The sequence below is a fragment of the Polypterus senegalus genome, chromosome 3 (genome assembly GCF_016835505.1).
Source record: "Polypterus senegalus isolate Bchr_013 chromosome 3, ASM1683550v1, whole genome shotgun sequence".
NCBI lineage: Eukaryota > Metazoa > Chordata > Cladistia > Polypteriformes > Polypteridae > Polypterus > Polypterus senegalus.
Genome location: NC_053156.1, coordinates 21246842 through 21265274, shown reverse-complemented (window position 1 = coordinate 21265274; position 18433 = coordinate 21246842). Strand labels below are relative to the sequence as shown.

Genomic DNA, 18433 nt, shown 5'->3' with positions numbered 1-18433 from the left:
ATGAGGCTCTGTCAAAACTGCCATTGTGCCTCTGCTTTCTGAGCATTATATGCCACCGCTCCCCTTCATTGTTATGCCTCTCATTCCAGATGAGAACAAGGCTGACGGTGTTCGGCGGGACCGAGCCCCTGGGAAAGGGAGGGGTGGATCTACAGGCCTGGGTACAGGGAGGGGGAGAGGAGAAGGCGTGAACAAAGAGAGACGACGAGAGGCTGACAGGTCAGGCATCATCCACCCCTTGTCCTTTCTTTCTTTCTTTATTTTTTTTTTTTAAATAATATATTAAAAAGGAGTACTCCAAGGATGCCACTGACCCTTTGCTCTTACGACTGTATCAAGAACCAGTGGTGTCAGTCTATTAAAACAAAAATGTGTTCTTAGCTCTAGTCTGGCTTCAGAGAACCAGCTTTAAGGCTAGTTATGGGTCCAAACGAGGACTGCGTTCTGAAGCCTGTTAGCTCAATCTGATTGGAGTCCAGCAAATGGAGTAGGGTGGGGTCTACCAATAATTGAGCATTGTTTAAACTTGGAGGGGAGTGAAGAAACAACGATCACTAAGTTTAGTTCTCCTTAAAGACAGTCTCCAGTTTATTTTCCCCTCATCCCTCTCATTGTCTGTTTTTCTAGGAAAGACAGTAGAAGAGAGCAAGAGCCCAAACAAGTACCTGAGCCAAAGAAATATGAGGAATCGCCAAGCCCTGTGAGTCCCTCTAACTCTCTTTTGGCAAAAGGCAGACACTGTTACATGCCCCACTGAACTTAACCCACGCAGATCTTACAACACAAATAAGAATATTCTGCAAATGTGGAAAAAGTTTTACTTTTTTTTTTTTTTAACTAGCAATTTTAATGGTTTCTGATATTTTACCTACTGGTCACTAGATTTTCACTGTATTTTTTATGAATAATGAGACTGTTAGACCACCCATATAATAAAGACATAAACAGTGACTAAATTAGGGTATACAAATAACTCCATTTGTGTGTTTTTTTTTTTTTTTGTTTTTTTTTTGTTTTTTTTTTACTCACACACACACCCCACAACAAACCTGAAATAGCATTTCTTTCTTTTCTGGCCTCCTGTGTGGCTTGGGGTGTGGACATAGACAATGGGTGAAGGGGTTACGGTCAAATACTGACATACTGATCAAATTAATACTTTCATAGTTTTAGCCTTGTCATTTCTGGGATAATTTACTGACACTTGTGTGTTTGTCAGTGGTTGGCTTTCCTCTTAACGTATTCTTAGCAACTTGTATACCACCGGTTTTCAATATGCTTCACTAAGGGATTGATATGTTTTAATCATCTGTGCCTTAGCTGATCACAGTAAAAATGGCTTTGAATAGTTTCTGATATTGCAGATTATTCATACAGCTTTTTTTTGGGTTTTTTTTGGCCCTGTCAGCTGTTTCTTGTCATGGCGTGTGACTTGTGTGTTCTCTGCATAGTCTACTACTCTGTCAAATTGTTACTGAGATTTCATCTCTCTCCTGTATGGAAACTCCAAAATCTCATTTTAAATTTGTAAAATTGACATCAGATTTCACTTTCACACGCTGCCAATACTGATGCGCTGTGTAAGAAAGGACAGAGCCGACTATACTTTCTTAGAAGGCTGGCGTCTTTCAACATCTGCAATAAGATGCTGCAGATTTTCTATCAGATGGCTGTGGCGAGCTCCCTCTTCTATGCGGTGGTGTGCTGGGGAGGCAGCATAAAGAAGAGGGACGCCTCACGCTTGGACAAACTGGTGAGGAAGGCAGACTCTATTGTAGGCACAGAGCTGGACAGTTTGACATCCGTGGCAGAGCGACGGGCGCTGAGCAGACTCCTGTCAATCATGGAGAATCCACTGAACAGGATCATCTCCAGACAGAGAAGCAGCTTCAGCGACAGACTGCTGTCACTGTCCTCCCCCATTGACAGACTAAGGAGATCGTTCCTCCCCCACACTATGCAACTCTTCAGTTCCACCCGTAAACATTAATATTATACAAAATTGTCTGTTCTTTCATTGTTATCACTCTTTAATTTAATATTGTTTTTATCAGTATGCTGCTGCTGGAGTATGTAAATTTCCCCTTGGGATTAATAAAGTATCTATCTATCTAATCTATCATTTGAGTTTCCATCATAACATGTTCTTAGTGCAGTTGGGAGAGATTAAGAGAATTGTCCATAGTCTCTTATCTAGTATAGTATCACATTTACTTTTCTTTAAATTCTGGGCATTTTTCTAGGTTGGCACAGTCTCTTCACTAAAACTTTGTGCTTCTATTATTAGGGTAAAACTGAACTCACTGTGCACATAGAAATGTATCATGAGGCCATTTGTTTGTACAGAGTTGAATTATCTGCAGCTGAAACTGCTTATTACTCTAAACAAATTATGTCCGATAGTAGCAAAAGAGTTTTGTTTTCCACTATTAACAAAATTCTTACACCTCCTGATATAATTCTATCTCATATGTGCTGCACTGCTACATGTAATGCATTCTTGACGACATTTTTTAAAACCAGCTGGCATCTTCAATACAAATGCTATACAATTGTTATTTTAAATATTTCAACTGATCCTCCTTTTACTTGTCTATCAACTTTTGAATTGCCCACTGAGACTGAAATTTCTCATTTTATGCATAAATCTAGTTCTGCCACTTGTCAGCTTGATCCCATGCCTACTCAACTAATAAAAGCCTGCTTGCCTTCACTTTCTTCACTTGTAACTGATATTATTCATTCCTCTCTAAGATCTGGTTTTGTCCCTATATCCTTTAAATCAGCTGTAATAACTCCCAATTTTAAAGACACCTGGTGCTGACCTCGATACTTCAATAATTATTGTCCTATATCAAATCTACAATCCATTTCAACCATTTTTGAGAAGGTAGTTGTAGCACAGGTTAATACTCATCACAGATAACCAATTTGAGATGTTTCAGTCTGGCTTTTATCCAAAGCATTGTACTGAAACAGCCTTAGTATAGGACACTAATGCCCTATTGATGGATGCTGGGCTTTTAACAATCTTTGTCCTACTTGATCTGAACACAGCCTTCGATACTGTATCGCATAGTATGTTGTTGATTTTTTTAGCTGCCATCAGCATTACTGATACTACTCTTCTTTACTTCACTTCATACCTGTGTAATCGTACTCCGTTTGTTCAGCTGAAAAACTCTGAATCACGATCCCTCCCAGCCACTAGTGGTGTTCTCCAGGGATTGATGCTTGGCCTCTTACTGTTTTTATGTGGCATTTTTAATAAATTTGGAATCGATTTTCATTGTTATGCAGACAGTACTTGCCTCGATATCTACAAAGCCCAACACTGTCCTCCTGCCTCAGTGATTGTCTACTTGAAGTAAAATCTTATTTTTGTGTCTCCCCTACAACCACAGGCCCCACCCCCCCGTTTCCTCCAACTCAGTAGTCACAAGACGGAAGTTCTCCTCTTTAGCTCCAAGTCGTCTTTATCAAAATTAATAGGATTTCACTTAAAATTGATGGTACCTCAGTCTACTCCTCCCCTTAGGTTAAGAGTTTGGGGGTTATCTTTAATAGCAATCTCTTTTAAATCCCATCATATATCCTTACTCGTGTGTTGGTCACTTTCCACATTGATTATTGTAATTCTGTTCTCTTTGGTCTCCCGCATATGCTTCTTCATAAACTCCAGCTTGTTTAGAACTCAGCAGCCCGTATTATAAATCAGACCTCTTCCATACAATATATTACTCCATCTCTTAAGTAGCTTCATTTGCTTCCAGTAAAATTTTAAATTGATTTTAAAATCATTTTACTTACCTCAAAGCACTTCATAACCTTGCTCCATTATAGCTATAGCTCTGTGACATCATACATGCTTATACCCCCAGCTGTAGCCTTAGGTCCTCCACATCATGTTTCCTCAACACCCCTCCTGCACGCCTGATCACTATGGGCTCCAGGGCATTAAGTCATACTGCTCCTAGTCTCAGGAATTCACTACCACAAAACAGTCGGGATATCGATTCCCTACCCATTTTCAAATCCCATCTTAAGACTCGCCTATTTTTAGATTAACTTACACTACATGAGTTTAGGCTGTATTCTTATTTGCGTTGTTTATTTTCAGTTCCACAGATATACACACGTGGACAAAATTGTTGGTACCCTTCAGTCAATAAAAAAAAGAAAAACTCAAAATGGTCACAGAAATAACTTTTAATCTGACAAAAGTAATAATAAATAAAAATTCTATGAAATTTAACCAATGAAAGTCAGACATTGATTTTCAACCATGCTTCAACAGAATTATTTAAAAAAATAAACTCATGAAACAGGCCTGGACAAAAATGATGGTACCCGTAACTTAATATTTTGTTGCACAACCTTTTGAGGCAATCACTGCAATAATTATTTTCACTAATTATTTTTTAGCAAAATTTGAGTGACTGTACTCATGTTGCTCAAACTGTCCACTGTGTTCAGTGGTTGGTTCAAATTGTGTGACAATATAACAAACATTTGGACAGTAAAGTATAAGTTTTCTGGATCCACCCTTGCCACTGAAGCACTATTTCATTCCAATTGCCAGCCTGTTCTCTTGTTAGAGTCTTGTTAGAGACGGCCTGTGAGTCTACCATCAGTGAAGAATGTGATACAAAACTGAATTGAATTGAATGAGACAGAATTAATGCAATGATGGTGCCTAGAAATAAACACTCACTCTTCTTACATGTCTGTGTGTCGGATGGGGTAGTGAAATCTACTTATATATATAATCTTAAGCCTAAAAGTGCAGTGATTTTGGGCAACGATTTTGTTGTCACGTTTTTTTATCGTGCTTTAAATCTGGCTTATTTTAAAACATATATATATATATATATATATACACACTGTATATAATGTTTGGTATCATTCTTTTCAGAATTTATCGAACTTTAATGTGATGCTGTTAATTTTTCAGATTTTTATTCCGTTTTTTAATTATAAACTAAAAAATATCAAGAAGTCGTGTCCAGTGAGACGAGACATTGTGCCCAGAGATTTAACCACGCCCGGGGCCGGAAATAAAAGACAGAGTAGGACAGCTGCTGTACAGGCTTTTAAATGTGCATAGCGCCGTGCAACATGCAGATCACGTGGCACTGCAGCAGAAGCAGCAAGTCAGCAGCTGATCAAGCAAAGAGGAAGTTATTTTTATCACTGTTTTAAGAGGGAGTTTCGGAGGAGCGACCGCGTCTCCTTGTGGTGCGTTTAGCCCCCCTCTTCACAATGCGAGCGGTAGAGAGCGGCTAGCTTATAGTGCAGATTTGGGTAGGGTTGGCGAGCGAAGCAAGCTTACATTTTTATGGGTTATTAATTCATAGTTTGAGTTGCTTTGTGGGCAAAAACTGAATTTCTGAACCAAACAAAGCCTATGGTCTTCCCATGCACCTATAGGAATCTCTGCAAAATTTGACTGTGTGAATTTGCACACCAGACAAGCACACAATTCAGCTTTATACATTAGATTATTATATAAAGCTTGAGTGATTCCAGTGGTTGGTAGACTAAATTTGTTTTACCAGAATAATTTTTATTCTGTATATTTACATCATTGCTGCAGTCACAAAGGTTTGCCATGCATTCTGGAAACCTCGTAAATGGAAAACCTTTTCAAACCTTTTCAAATATGTGCTAATTGTAGCATTGGAAAACCCCAGTAAGCTACTTTGCAATTTGAGTGAGGTTTTGCCTGATTTGGCAGACTTGACCCTTGGGTTGTGTCTGTTTGAGTTGGATTTGGTTTTCAATGGGTTGTCAACTCCATTTTTGGAACGGTCTAAGACAACACGGTGAAGTGGCCAGTTTTTCAATCAGATATTCTTTACCCCAGGAATTCCCACATTTTTTATACTGTCTTCTACTCACTGTGCTGGCTGTTTTCATCCTTTCCCTTTGATATTATTATTGAGTATTTTATAGTCAGTTGTTTTCATCTTCCCAAATAAACAACACTACAGTTTGTTGCAGCTGTACAATCTTGTGCAATTTTAGATCACAAGACAGCACACATTTGGATGTTGAAATGATGTAAATCCAGGATTTCAGTTCAGCAGAAATATTGTAAAGTTGTAGCACTTTCAAGTCCAGTTCATTGTTCTGAAATGTTTGTTTATAAACAGTTGCAAATTGCAAGGGTATATCAATGGTATAGATAAAAGTAGATTAATCCTTGTAGCTGAGAATTCCTGGCATGTAGTATAATGTGGGGCTGTCTTTATTAGTATATAGTTCAGTGTCCCAGTGTTTATTTTTTTTGTAATAAATAATTTATTTTCTTAAATGCTGTTGAACTCGTTCTTTAAAGAAGCCTATTGAATAAAGCACAAAATATACCAAATTTTAAATGTATTTCCTTTACAAGTATTTAAAACATTTGTGAAATGCAATTTGTTGGGAAACAGTTCACCTTAAAATACAAGTCATAGCCCTGAACATGTCACTAAACATAAAACGAGAACACACACTGCATTCTACAGACATTGTCATGTGCAGCCTAAGCCAGACTAAATTGCTGAGCACTCATTGGTTATCACCTGTTGTACGCACAAAGTCTGTGTCCCTACAACTTGGTTCAAAATGAGCGAGTCGCAAGCTGGTCAGACTGTGTGATGTTGAATACAGGAGCTTGCCGCCGCCGCTGCTGCTGTTGGTGGCTAAATTTATATAAATGAAGTCTGTCAGTGAAAATCACTTGAAAACCTTTGGAATGTTGTGACAGGGTCTTTAGTCAGACTTGTGTATAAGTTCAAGAATGAACGTTAAGTAGCGTGTTTGCATATTTTTTTTATTTGTTTTTGCTGGTAAATGCTGCTGTCCTATCCAGGATTGCTCACTTCCCGGCTTCCATTGTATTTAAGGAGGGCTCCACCTGTTTTGAATTAAATTCATTTACAGTATATTACTTTCTTTTTCTTTTTTGTATTTTGATTAAAAGAGTGTTTCTTGGTAAAGCCGAGAAGTAAAATTTGTCATAGAACTAATGAGAGTAAGTAGTTTGTTTTAAACTATGCAAACAATCGATTGGAGCCTTTAGAACTTGATATCAATTATGAAACTTTACAGATTTATTTTCACTGGTCAAAATGAAAGACGTATAAAGACTTCTTCTTTTAAGCACACTTCGTAAAAAATAAATAAAAAAACACCATAAATATAGCAATTATACAATGCAGATGTTAAGACTGAATGTTATACTGGTCATATTGTACAGCAGCAAGCTAGCAAAGAAAAACTAAAACAAATCAATTTGGTCTTTCTTTGTTAAGGTAGAATTTTTAGAAATAATATTTAAAACTTGCAGCTCATTGTTTACTATTAAAAATGTTAAAGTGTTTTCAAGAATCTTTTTAGAGCTACTAGTGTGGTATAATCATTACTGACTAGCTTGTGCAAAACTGGATGCACTTCAAGTCGTCCTATTCCCTGGTAAAGTGTATGTCTGCTTTGTTCCAGAATTAAGTGTGGAGTGCCTTGAACACAAAGAAAATGTAGGGGCTGCTATGTGATTTCATCCAAATCATATAATAGATGAAGACATTAAACAATAACACCAGTAATTTGTTACAAGATAGAATTAGCAGGCCCATCTAATGCATAAACACAGGAAATGCCATTTTGTATCATACATGTACTGTAAATGGAATCAAAAGTTAGCAGCGGTCTTTATAAGTCACATACAGTCATATGAAAAAGTTTGGGAACCCCTCTAAATTCTTAGGATTTTTGTTTCTCATTGGCTGAACTTCCTTTTAATATCTGACATGCCTTATGGACACAGTAGTATTTCAGCAGTGACATTAAGTATATTGGATTAACAGAAAATATGCAATATGTATTATAATAAAATTAGACTGGTGCATAAATCTGGGCACCCCAACAGAGATATGACATCAATACTGAGTTGAGCCTCCTTTTGCTCCTTTGAGCCTCTCGACGCTGTCCTCCTGTAGTCTTTGATGAGTGTCTGGATTCTAGATGGAGGTATTTCTGACCATTCTTCATTACTAAATCTCTCCAGTTCAGTTCAATTTAATGGCCGCTGAGCAAGGACTGTCTGCTCCAAATCATCCCATAGATTTTCAATGATATTCAAGTCAGAGGACTGTGACGGCCATTCCAGAACATCGTACTTCTCCCTCTGCATGAATGCCTTTGTAGATTTCAAACTGTGTTTTGGGTCATTGTCTTGTTGGAATATCCAACCCCTGCGTAAATTCAACTTTGTGACTGATGTTTGAACATTATCCTGAAGAATGTGTTGATATTGGGTTGAATTCAGTCGACCCTCAACTTTAACAAGGGCCCCAGTTCCTGAACTAGCCGCACAGCCCCACAGCATGATGGAACCTCCACCATATTTGACAGTAGGTAGCAGGTCTATTTCTTGGAATGCGGTGTTCTTCTTCTGCCATGCAAAGCACTTTTTGTTGTGACCAAATAACTCCATTTTAGTCTCATCAGTCCAAAGCACTTTGTTCCAAAATTAATCTGACTTGTCTAAATGAGCATTGGCATACAACAAGCGACTCTGTTTGAGGCAGAAAGGGCTTCTTTCTCATCACCCTGCCATACAGATGTTCTTTGTGCAAATTGGTTTGAATTGTAGAACGATGTACAGATACACCATCTGCAGCAAGATGTTTTGGAGGTGATCTGTGGGTTGTCTGTAACCGTTCTCACAATCCTGCTCATATGCCGCTCCTGTATTTTTCTTGGCCTGCCTCACCTACTGGTTTCTACAGCAACTGTGCCTGTGGCCTTCCATTTCCTGATTCCATTCCTTACAGTTGAACCTGACAGTTTAAACCTCTGAGGTAGCTTTTTGTAACCTTCCCCTAAACCATGAGACTCAACAATCTTTGTTTTCAGATCTTTTGAGAGTTGCTTTGAGGATCCCATGCTGTCTGTCACTCTTCAGAGGAGAGTCAAAGGGAAGGAAGCACAACTTGCAATTGACCACCTTAAATACCTTTTACCACTCATGATTGGACACCCCTGACTATGAAGTTCAAGGCTTAACAAGCTCATCCAACCAATTTGGTGTTTCCAGTAATCAGCATTGAGCAGTGACAGGCATTCAAATCAGCACAGTGACAAGGGGACCCACATTTGTGCACAGCCACTTTTTCACATTTGATTTAATTTCATAAAACTAAATACTGCGTTTGTTCAGAAAACACCTCAGTGCTCAGATGTTCCTAGGAAATAAAAGACATACCACTGTTATCTTTTATGTTGAAAGGAGAGTCGATTATTATGCAGGCTGAGAGGGGTTCCCAAACATTTTTATATGACTGTATTTAGTTTAATGGGGTCTGACTGTGTCCAGTAGAGATGATTTCCATGACTGTGTACTTGTTGTGAAAGTGTTTTGTATGTGTGAGAAATTACCCTTGCACAAATGATCCATTCAGCAACAATAATTCATTCAATTGAGCATCAAGGAAAAGTGGTAATGCAAAAGCCATTTTTTGATTTGAGACTCAGGGTTAGTTTGTTCCAAGTATGACACCAAACTGAGGACAGTTGTTTGTCCTGATTAGACCACAAAGAGTATTTCTGTACCAGTGCATGCTCCCCAACTTGACTTGACTTTTACAGAAAACGCTTCATGTTATGCTGAGAGCATGTTTACTGTTAGAGTGGTTTGCACTTACTTAATTGCTACAACAGGGGGGTGCCAAGATGTTTTTAAGCTTTTGCCACCCCAGAATAATGTTGTACCTGGTTGAGCGCCCCACATTACTAAAAACCAAATACTGTGAAATGGGATGTGATCTTAATTTCTATTAACAATAATTATGATGAATGATTTTGAATAATAACAGATCTGTTAATTCGGTGCCAAACTGTAGTGGCTGTATGTGGTCCAATGTCATGTGGTGTCTGGCCTGGAGTTCTTGACTTTTTTTTTTCCTTGGTGTGCCACCTTGGCGGTTGGGGAAGAGGGATTATGACTTTGAGCTTTAAAACAATATGGGAACCATTTCTGTGCAAGGGAGATGTGGCCAGTCAAAGTCATAAACCCCAATAACTTCACCCTTTGTTAGCTTAACTCTCTCTTAAGATTTGATCCAAGACATGTGCAATTTGAATTCCATGGGTTACTTGTATGACTAGATCAGCAGGCCGAGTTTTATTAAACTCTGTGACGATGAGGTCCAAAAGTGTGACGATTTCACATGGAATTACGCAGGTTCAATTCCTTCTAGAACTAGGCTTTTAGTACAGCTGATTTAGAGAAATCAGTAGAGTTATATTTACAGAATACATGTCACCTGCACTGTTGTTGTGCTGATCACACCTTAAAATGTATTACTGTACCAGAAAATGTTACATTTCTTAAAGCCATTTTGTTCATTGTAAAATTGTGTGGTGATCCTTTGCAACCTGAAACAAAGAAAATAAATGATATTATCCAAAAAATGCTCATTGATTTTTCACCCCCTTTTTTTTTTTTTTTCCAGAAATTCAGCTCAGCAAGTAAGTACGCAGCTTTGCTGATGGATGGTGAAGATGATGTGGGTATAGATGAGAGTGCTGAATAAATTCTACAATAAAGGAAGGAAAAAAAAAATGAGAAAGAGCCTCCAACTCCATCTCTTACACAAACTACACTCTGCTTTTCAAGGCCAGCCTGGACCATTGATGGTGGCTGACATCCCTTTGCCAGGACTCTTATATAAAATAGAAGATAAACAAAAAGGACTTGTGTTTTAAAAATTAAATTGAATAAATAATAATAATAAAAACAGAAAAAAATCTTCATTGATCCCATTGTTGCTGGTTGCTTGATTATTGCCATCCTGTTTTCCTGCATGGCCTTCATTTGTAGGGCTGGGGTTTGATTCATTTTTCAGGATTCGATTACTCTTCAGGTTGGCCTTGACCTGATGTCGGTATAACTTGTCGTAACTCCCCCCTCAATGACCATAGTACCTATGCTGCCATTTTTATTTTTGTGGCACCTAATAAAACAAGCAGCTGTTTCTTTATGTAAACTGTCCCCAACAATTCAAATAACTTTATTCAAATGCTCACCAGCAATGTAAATAAATGCATACAAGACTCTGCCCATTCACCAAAGATAATGTATGGTAAGCCAGCTAATTCCAGGGATCTCCTACCCAGACGACGCTGTGCTGTTTTATCAGCGGCCACGTAGAGCTGTGTGGAGTCCTTTTTTTGTGTGGTTTTCCTCCTTCACTCCAAAAACATGGCGTCAGGTAAAATGTCAGCCCAAAATTGTCTGTGTGTGCATTTATGCTGTCATTTTCTATGGCAGTCCTTTCAGGATTGGCACTGTATATAATTCAACTGAATAAACAATTTAGAATATAGACTAAAGGACGGATATTAGCAATATTACAAAGTAGTCACATTTAATGACAAATGATTAAAAAAGTAAATAGAGTGCCTGCAATATGGCTTATAAAGGCATAAATAAAATTAACAGAAGACTGAAGAAGCAACCCATATGAAAAGGAAAGAGAAAGTCTAAAATAATAATGCAAAATATTGTATGCAAAAAATTTTTAATAATATGTAAATGCTAAAGTCCTTTGTAGGAAAGATTTTCCAACAGACCTAGATGGATGTCTTTTTATTGTTACTTGTTTTTTTGTTTTTTTTTTAACAATCTTGATGTCATGCCAAGATATGGGGTGCACTTCCTGCACCTTAATATGAAGTAAAATGTCGCCGTTATCCCAATCTGTGTAGTCTTCTAGTGTCCTCTAGATGTCCGTGTGAGGTGTTTGAACTGTTCCTGCCCAGAGGCCCTTGTACTCCAGACACACCTTTAAAATGTAACCTCGACATTCTGGCTGCCAATTTTGGTTTTCTGCTGCCAGCAGAAGACTTCGCCACCGTAATGCCATGACAATGCAGATTTTAGTGTTTAATGAAATTTGACTTAATTCAAAAACATAATTCCTCTTGCACCTCAGGTGTGGATAGCATTGAACTAGAAGCATCGAAAGTTTGTGCCAAATTTACAATATTATGAAGAACCTGACGCTGCTCATCTCTGAGAATACAGAGGTGATTGAACCATTGGGGGAAAAATGATGTAAATAGTTTTCTCAACTGAAATCCGTTGTCTAGCTGTTTGTTGTGTAAATATATAGAGAACACTTTAGTGTGGCATCTGTAAATTGGTGTGTGCATGCAGGTAACCTGTGATGGACTGGCGCCCGTCCTCTCCAAGGCCGTTTCCTGTCTTTTTGCCCAAAGCTGCTTGTGCGGGCTCTGCCCTCCTCCAGCCTTGAGGGGATTAAGAAGTTCAGGTAATGTCTGTATGTATTCATTAGAACACTCTAGACGAGAACAGGCCATTCAGCCCAACAAAGCTCGCCAGTCCTATCCACTTATTTCCTCCAAGAAAACATCAAGTCGAGTTTTGAAAGTCCCTAACGTCTTACTGTCTACCACACTACTTGGTCTCTTATTCCAAGTGTCTATCGTTCTTTGTGTAAAGAAAAACTTCCTAATGTTTGTGTGAAATTTACCCTTCACAAGTTTCCAACTGTGTCCCGTGTTCTTGATGAACTCATTTTAAAATACAAGTCTTGATCCACTGTACTAATTCCCTTCATAATTTTAAACACTTCAATCATGTCACCTCTTAATCTTCTTTTTCTTAAACTGTAAAGGCTCAGCTCTTTTAATCTTTCCTCATAATTCAACCCCTGTAGACCTGGAATCAGCCTAGTCGCTCTTCTCTGGACCTTTTCTAGTGCTGCTATGTCCTTTTGTAGCCTGGAGACCAAAACTGCACACAGTACTCAAGATGAGGCCTCACCAGTGCATTATAAAGGTTGAGCATAACCTCCTTGGACTTGTACTCCACAGATCGTGCTATATAACCTAACATTCTGTTAGCCTTCTTAATGGCTTCTGAACACTGTTGGAAGTTGATAGCTTAGAGTCCACTATGACTCCTAAATCCTTCTCATAAGGTGGACTCTCGATTTTCCGACCGCCCATTGTGTATTCAAACCTAATATTTTTACTTCCTATGTGTAATACTTTACATTTAACTGACATTAAATTTCATCTGCCACAAATCTGCCCAAGCCTGTATGCTATCCAAGTCCTTCTGTAATGATATAACGGATTCCAAATTATCTGCTAATCCACCTATCTTGGTATCATCTGCAAACTTAACCAGCTTGTTACTTATATTCCTATCTAAATCATTTATATATATTAAAATAGCAGCGCCCTAGCACTGACCCCTGTGGAACACCACTCTTAACATCGCCAGTTCTGATGAGGTTCCTCGCACCATCACCCTCTGCTTCCTATGTCTGAGCCAATTCTGCACCCATCTAAAAACATCACCCTGAACTCCCACTTCTTTTAACTTGATGCCCAACCTCTCATGTGGCACCTTATCAAATGCTTTCTGAAAGTCCAGATAAATAATATCATAAGCTCCACTTTGATCGTATCCTTTCGTTGCCTCCTCATAGAATTCCAACATGTTAGTAAAACACGACCTCCCTCTTCTGAACCCATGCTGACTGTTCAGAATAACTCCTGTCCTTGTCATGTGTTGCTCAATCTTATCCTTAATAATTCCTTCCATTAATTTTCCTGTGATGCTTGTTAAGCTTACTGGCCTATAGTTGCTTGGATCTGCCCTGTCACCCTTTTTATATAATGGGATGATATTTGCCATTTTCCAGTCCTTTGGAATCTCTCCAGTGCACAGTGACTTCCTAAAAATATGTGTCAAGGGTTTATATATGTACTCACTAGCCTCCTTAAGAACACGAGGATAAATATTATCTGGGCCTGGTGATTTGTTTGATTTCATCTTATTTAAATCTGAGCAGCACTTCTCCCTCTACAATTTCCAAATCCCTCAGTACCTCCTTAGTAGTTGTTACCTCTGGCAGGTTATCCACTTGCTCACTTGTAAACACCTCAGAAAAATGTAAGTTTAGGGCATCTGCTATTTCATTGTCTGTATCTTTTAATTCCCTTTACTATTCCTGATGAACTTGACCTCCTCCTTAACTGTTCTTTTACTACTAAAATACTGAAAGAATCTCTTGGGGTCTTCTTTCGCCTTATCTGCTATATTCCTCTCCAACTGTCTTTTAGCCTCTCTGATATCCTTCTTAATGGTTGCCCTCATGTTCTCATACGCTACGGTTCTCTTTGCAGTCATTAGTCTTATATGCCTTATACAGCAGTTTTTCCTTTGCAACTTCTTTTTAAATCTTTATTAATCCATCGTGGAGTTTTTTAGTTTCCTATTACTTCCAAATTTAGGTATGTATCTGTCCTGCATTACATGTAAAACATTTTAAACCTGTACCACTGCTCCTCGACTGTCTCCACATTTAAAAGCTTATCCCAGTCTATCCTACTTAGACTTTGTCGCATCTGCTCAAAATTAGCCCTACTAAAGTTCAACTTAACAATTTTAGTCTTTGCATCTGTACTCTTACAAAATACTGAGAATTGTATTACATTATGGTCACTTGACCCTAGTGGTTCAATCACCTCTACACCCTCAATTCTATCCTGATTATTACAGAATACTAAATCCAGACAGGCTTCACCCCTTGTTGGTGCTTTAACATGCTGTGTTAAAAACAGTCGCTGATTACTTCTAAAACTCCTGCTCTTGTGCTCCTCCATCTGTAAGGTTATCCCAGTTAATATTTGGATAATTAAAGTCCCCATGACTATAATATCCCCTGTAAACTTGCCTTTTGATATTACTAAAAAGATGTGTGTTGAAATTACTGTCTGAATTGGGTGGTCTATAACACACTCCTAAAATGAGACCTTTTCCCTAATATTTTCCAGGCGAAGCCACATGTCCTCACTAAGATGGGGCTCATCATCCAACTGAAGATGACTTACATTTAAATTCCTGTTTGGCATAAACAGCAACCCCACCTCCTTTTCTGTTCTGTCTATCCTTCCTAAAAATGTGTATCCCTCTATGTTACACTCATCCCCATCTTTGTTATTTAGCCAGGTTTCCGTTATTGCTATAATATCATAATTATGCTCTGCTACATACAACTCCAACTCACTTACCTTATTTTTGATACTTCTAGCATTAAGGCAAGCTATTTTTAATGTGTTACTCCTTCTACCTTTACGTGTTTGCCTAGAATTTACATTACTATGCATTTTTATTTCTACACCATTGTTTGTTCTTCCATGTATAGATCTAAATCTGGCCTGTCCTAAACTCCCTGCCCATTCCCTAGTTTAAACAATCCTCGACTAGCCTACACATACGCCTCCCCAATACATTGGTGCCCCTCCGGTTCAGATGTAAGGAGTTCCAAAAGGAGTCCCAATGCCCCATAAACCTATACCCTTCTACCCTGCACCAAGATTTGAGCCAGCGTTAAGCCTTCTAATCTCCTCAATCTTACCTGGACTGGCGCATGGCACAAGCAGAACTTCGGAGAAGACTACCTTGTCAGTTCTGCTCCTCAGCTTGGCACCTAACTCTTTGAATTTGGATCGCAGAACTGACAGACTACCCTTATGTACGAGGTGTGGCAGAAAAGTAATGAGACTGATTTTTTATTTACCAAAGTTTTTATTTTTTTCAAACATCAATGTTCTCCCCTTCAAAGTAGTTCCCTTGGGCAGCTACACACCGATGGAGACGTTGTTCCCACTGTTGGTAGCAGCGCTGGAAGTCTTCAACCGGTATGGTCTTCAGCATGTCCGTTACACTCTTTTGGATGTTTTCTAAAGTCCCAAAATGACGTCCTTTAAGGACATTTGTCAGTTTAGGAAAATGGAAAAAGTCACACGGACTGAGGTCAGGTGAATAAGGGGGCTGGGGAACCACAGGAATGCCTTTTGAGGTCAAAAATTCTGTTATGGAGAGGGCAGTGTGACATGGGGCGTTGTCGTGATGGAGCATCCATTTGTCTGCAATGTCTGGTCTCACGCGAATGACCCTTTTTCTGAGCCTTTCAAGGGCGTCTTTATAAAAAAACTTGGTTGACAGTTTGTCCTGGAGGAACAAATTCTTTGTGGACTATTGTCAAAAAAAAAAAAACAAATCAGCATTGATTTGATCTGCGATTTGCTCATTCGAGCTTCCTTGGGTCAAGGAGAGTTTGCAGTGTGCCACTCCTGACTTTGCCTCTTGGTCTCAGGATCGTACTCGTATTCAAAAATCCATGATTCATCACCTGTGATCACACGACTAAAGAAATCTTGCTCTTTAGCGACTCTGTCAAGAAGATCAAGACACTTGTTTTTTCGATTGTCCTTCTGCTCAATTGTGAGGTTTTTCGGCACAGACCTTTCGCATGTGCAAATGTTCAGTCAAAATTTGATGAACGGTAAATCTGTTCAAATTGAATTGTTCACTCAACATTCGTAATGTTAAACGACGGTCTGATCTCACAAGAGTGTTCACCGTTCGATGTTTTCATTGGTTTGAAGTTGAAGTCCTCCCTGAACGGTGTTCATCTTCAAAGTGTTTTCTGCCTTCCAAAAATGATTTGTGCCAGCGAAAAACTTGAGCTCGGGATAAAGAATGTTCCCCATAGGCCTGTTTTAACTTTTCAAACGTCACACTTGCCGTTTGATGGCACAACGTTGCTCCAAATTCCGCTGTTCCATTTTGCGTGACGCACAACCAAAAACACAACTTCGCTAATAGCAGTCACAAAAATCACGTAGTTAACGGAAGGAGTTGAAAGTCGCACTGAGCTATGGGAGGGTACTGATACACGGGCTCTATCAAGGACAACAGCGCAGCGTTGCCAGATCGCTGGCAGTGTTGCCAGTCTGATCACTTTTCTGCCACACTTCGTATGTCATTTGTTCCAACGTTGACAATGACAACAGGATCCACCCCCGCTCTGGCCCTGAGCCTATCCACCCTTCCAGGGAGGTCCCCCACCTGTGCTCCCGGAAGGCAACACACCGTGCGAGACTCACTCTCTCTCTCTGTCTGGAGCACACCTGCGCTTCAATCCCCCTAATGATTGAGTCCCCAACTATCACTACCTCTCTCTTTTTGGGAACTGGTTTTGAGGTGGCCCGTTGGAGCTCCTCAACCCTGCCTGCCACCTCAGAATTATCAGAGTCACCGTCCAGCTCCGCCAGGACATGATAACGGTTAGACACTTCTAATTCTGGGGTTGATGCCCCCGGACAGTGTGCACCCTTTACTTTACGCCTTGTGACCGTGACCCACCTTTTCCTACCTGTCTGGTCTGGAATCTCCTCCCGCGCCACCTTAGGGGCGCACACTATCTCTCTAAAGGACACCTGGGCCAAGTCCGCCAATTCTCTATTACAACGCAGGTCAGCCAACTCCTCCTCCAGTTCAGCGACGCTGAGCTCGAGGTGCCTCTAGGTACTTACTACAGAAGCACTTAACTGAAATGGTAACGTACAGTATACTGCATGAGCCCCGTTTGAGCGCACACTTGTGCACAACATGATTTACTCATCCAAAGCTTTATGTAGCAATTTGTGCTTGGGCCCACTTTCGCAGGATTTTCCCTTACAGTAAAAAGTTTCAGGTTTGTGCTACCATTTCCTGGGTTGACCTTAATATTTAAACAGTCGTGTGTGCTTCTTTGTTTTGTTTCTTCTAATAGCTGGCAAGGTAAGACCTGATCCTGCGGAGTATATTCTGGTAGCTTTAACAGATAACTTGGTGGTTTGCCATTTCAATCAACTACAACCTGGCATCAGCATCAGGTAAGTGGTGCCATTTTGTTAGCATTTTTACTATGTTCAGTAATTAATGCATTGCCCACACATACTGTATATACAGTAATCCCTCGCTATATCGCGCTTCGACTTTCGCGGCTTCACTCTATCGCAGATTTTAAATGTAAGCATATCTAAATATATATCACAGATTTTTCGCTGGTTCGCCGCTTTCTGCGGACAATGGGTCTTTTAATTTATGGTACACGCTTCCTCAGTTTGTTTGCCCAGTTGATTTCATACAAGGGACGCTATTGGCGTATGGAGGAATATTTCGGACAAAATGAAATAAATAAATAAATGCGTAAATAAATAAAAGCACTGTGAAATGTGAGCATAAATAAATAAATGTGTCATGAAATGAGAGCATAAATAAATAAATGTGTCACGAAATATGTTTTTCGTTGCTTATTTATTTATTTCATTTTGTCCGTAACATTCCTGCAACCCGTCATGAAATAAAACTGTCACTTTCACTCGTCAAAGTTGAGAGGGTGGGCTCTAACATACCCTCGTTACTGATTGGTGAATCGATAGCACAAGAATTAATTAGAAAAATGCTTACTACTGCCGATGAAATGGATTCTGCCGAAGATATTACGTATTTCAGAGAGAGAATTGAAGATTTATCGGAAGAAATTACAATGTTGGCGGCCCTTTTAGAACTGAG

At 39.3% G+C, this 18433-nt stretch overlaps 1 protein-coding gene across 5 annotated transcripts in view; it reads left to right on the top strand.

Annotated features, from left to right (window-relative positions):
• The window catches only part of eif4ba (eukaryotic translation initiation factor 4Ba), a 71625-nt gene extending 61024 nt beyond the window's left edge, over positions 1-10601 (top strand). For 2 of the 5 annotated variants that reach the window (XM_039746774.1, XM_039746773.1), the window contains one exon: positions 10503-10601. In XM_039746774.1, the coding sequence (XP_039602708.1) occupies positions 10503-10539 (37 nt within the window). In that variant the 3' untranslated portion in view covers positions 10540-10601. Of the gene's footprint in view, positions 1-89; positions 220-627; positions 701-10502 lie in introns of all 5 variants that reach the window. The other 3 variants (XM_039746770.1, XM_039746772.1, XM_039746771.1) reach the window with 3 other exon arrangements.
• Positions 10602-18433: the final 7832 nt, after the last annotated feature.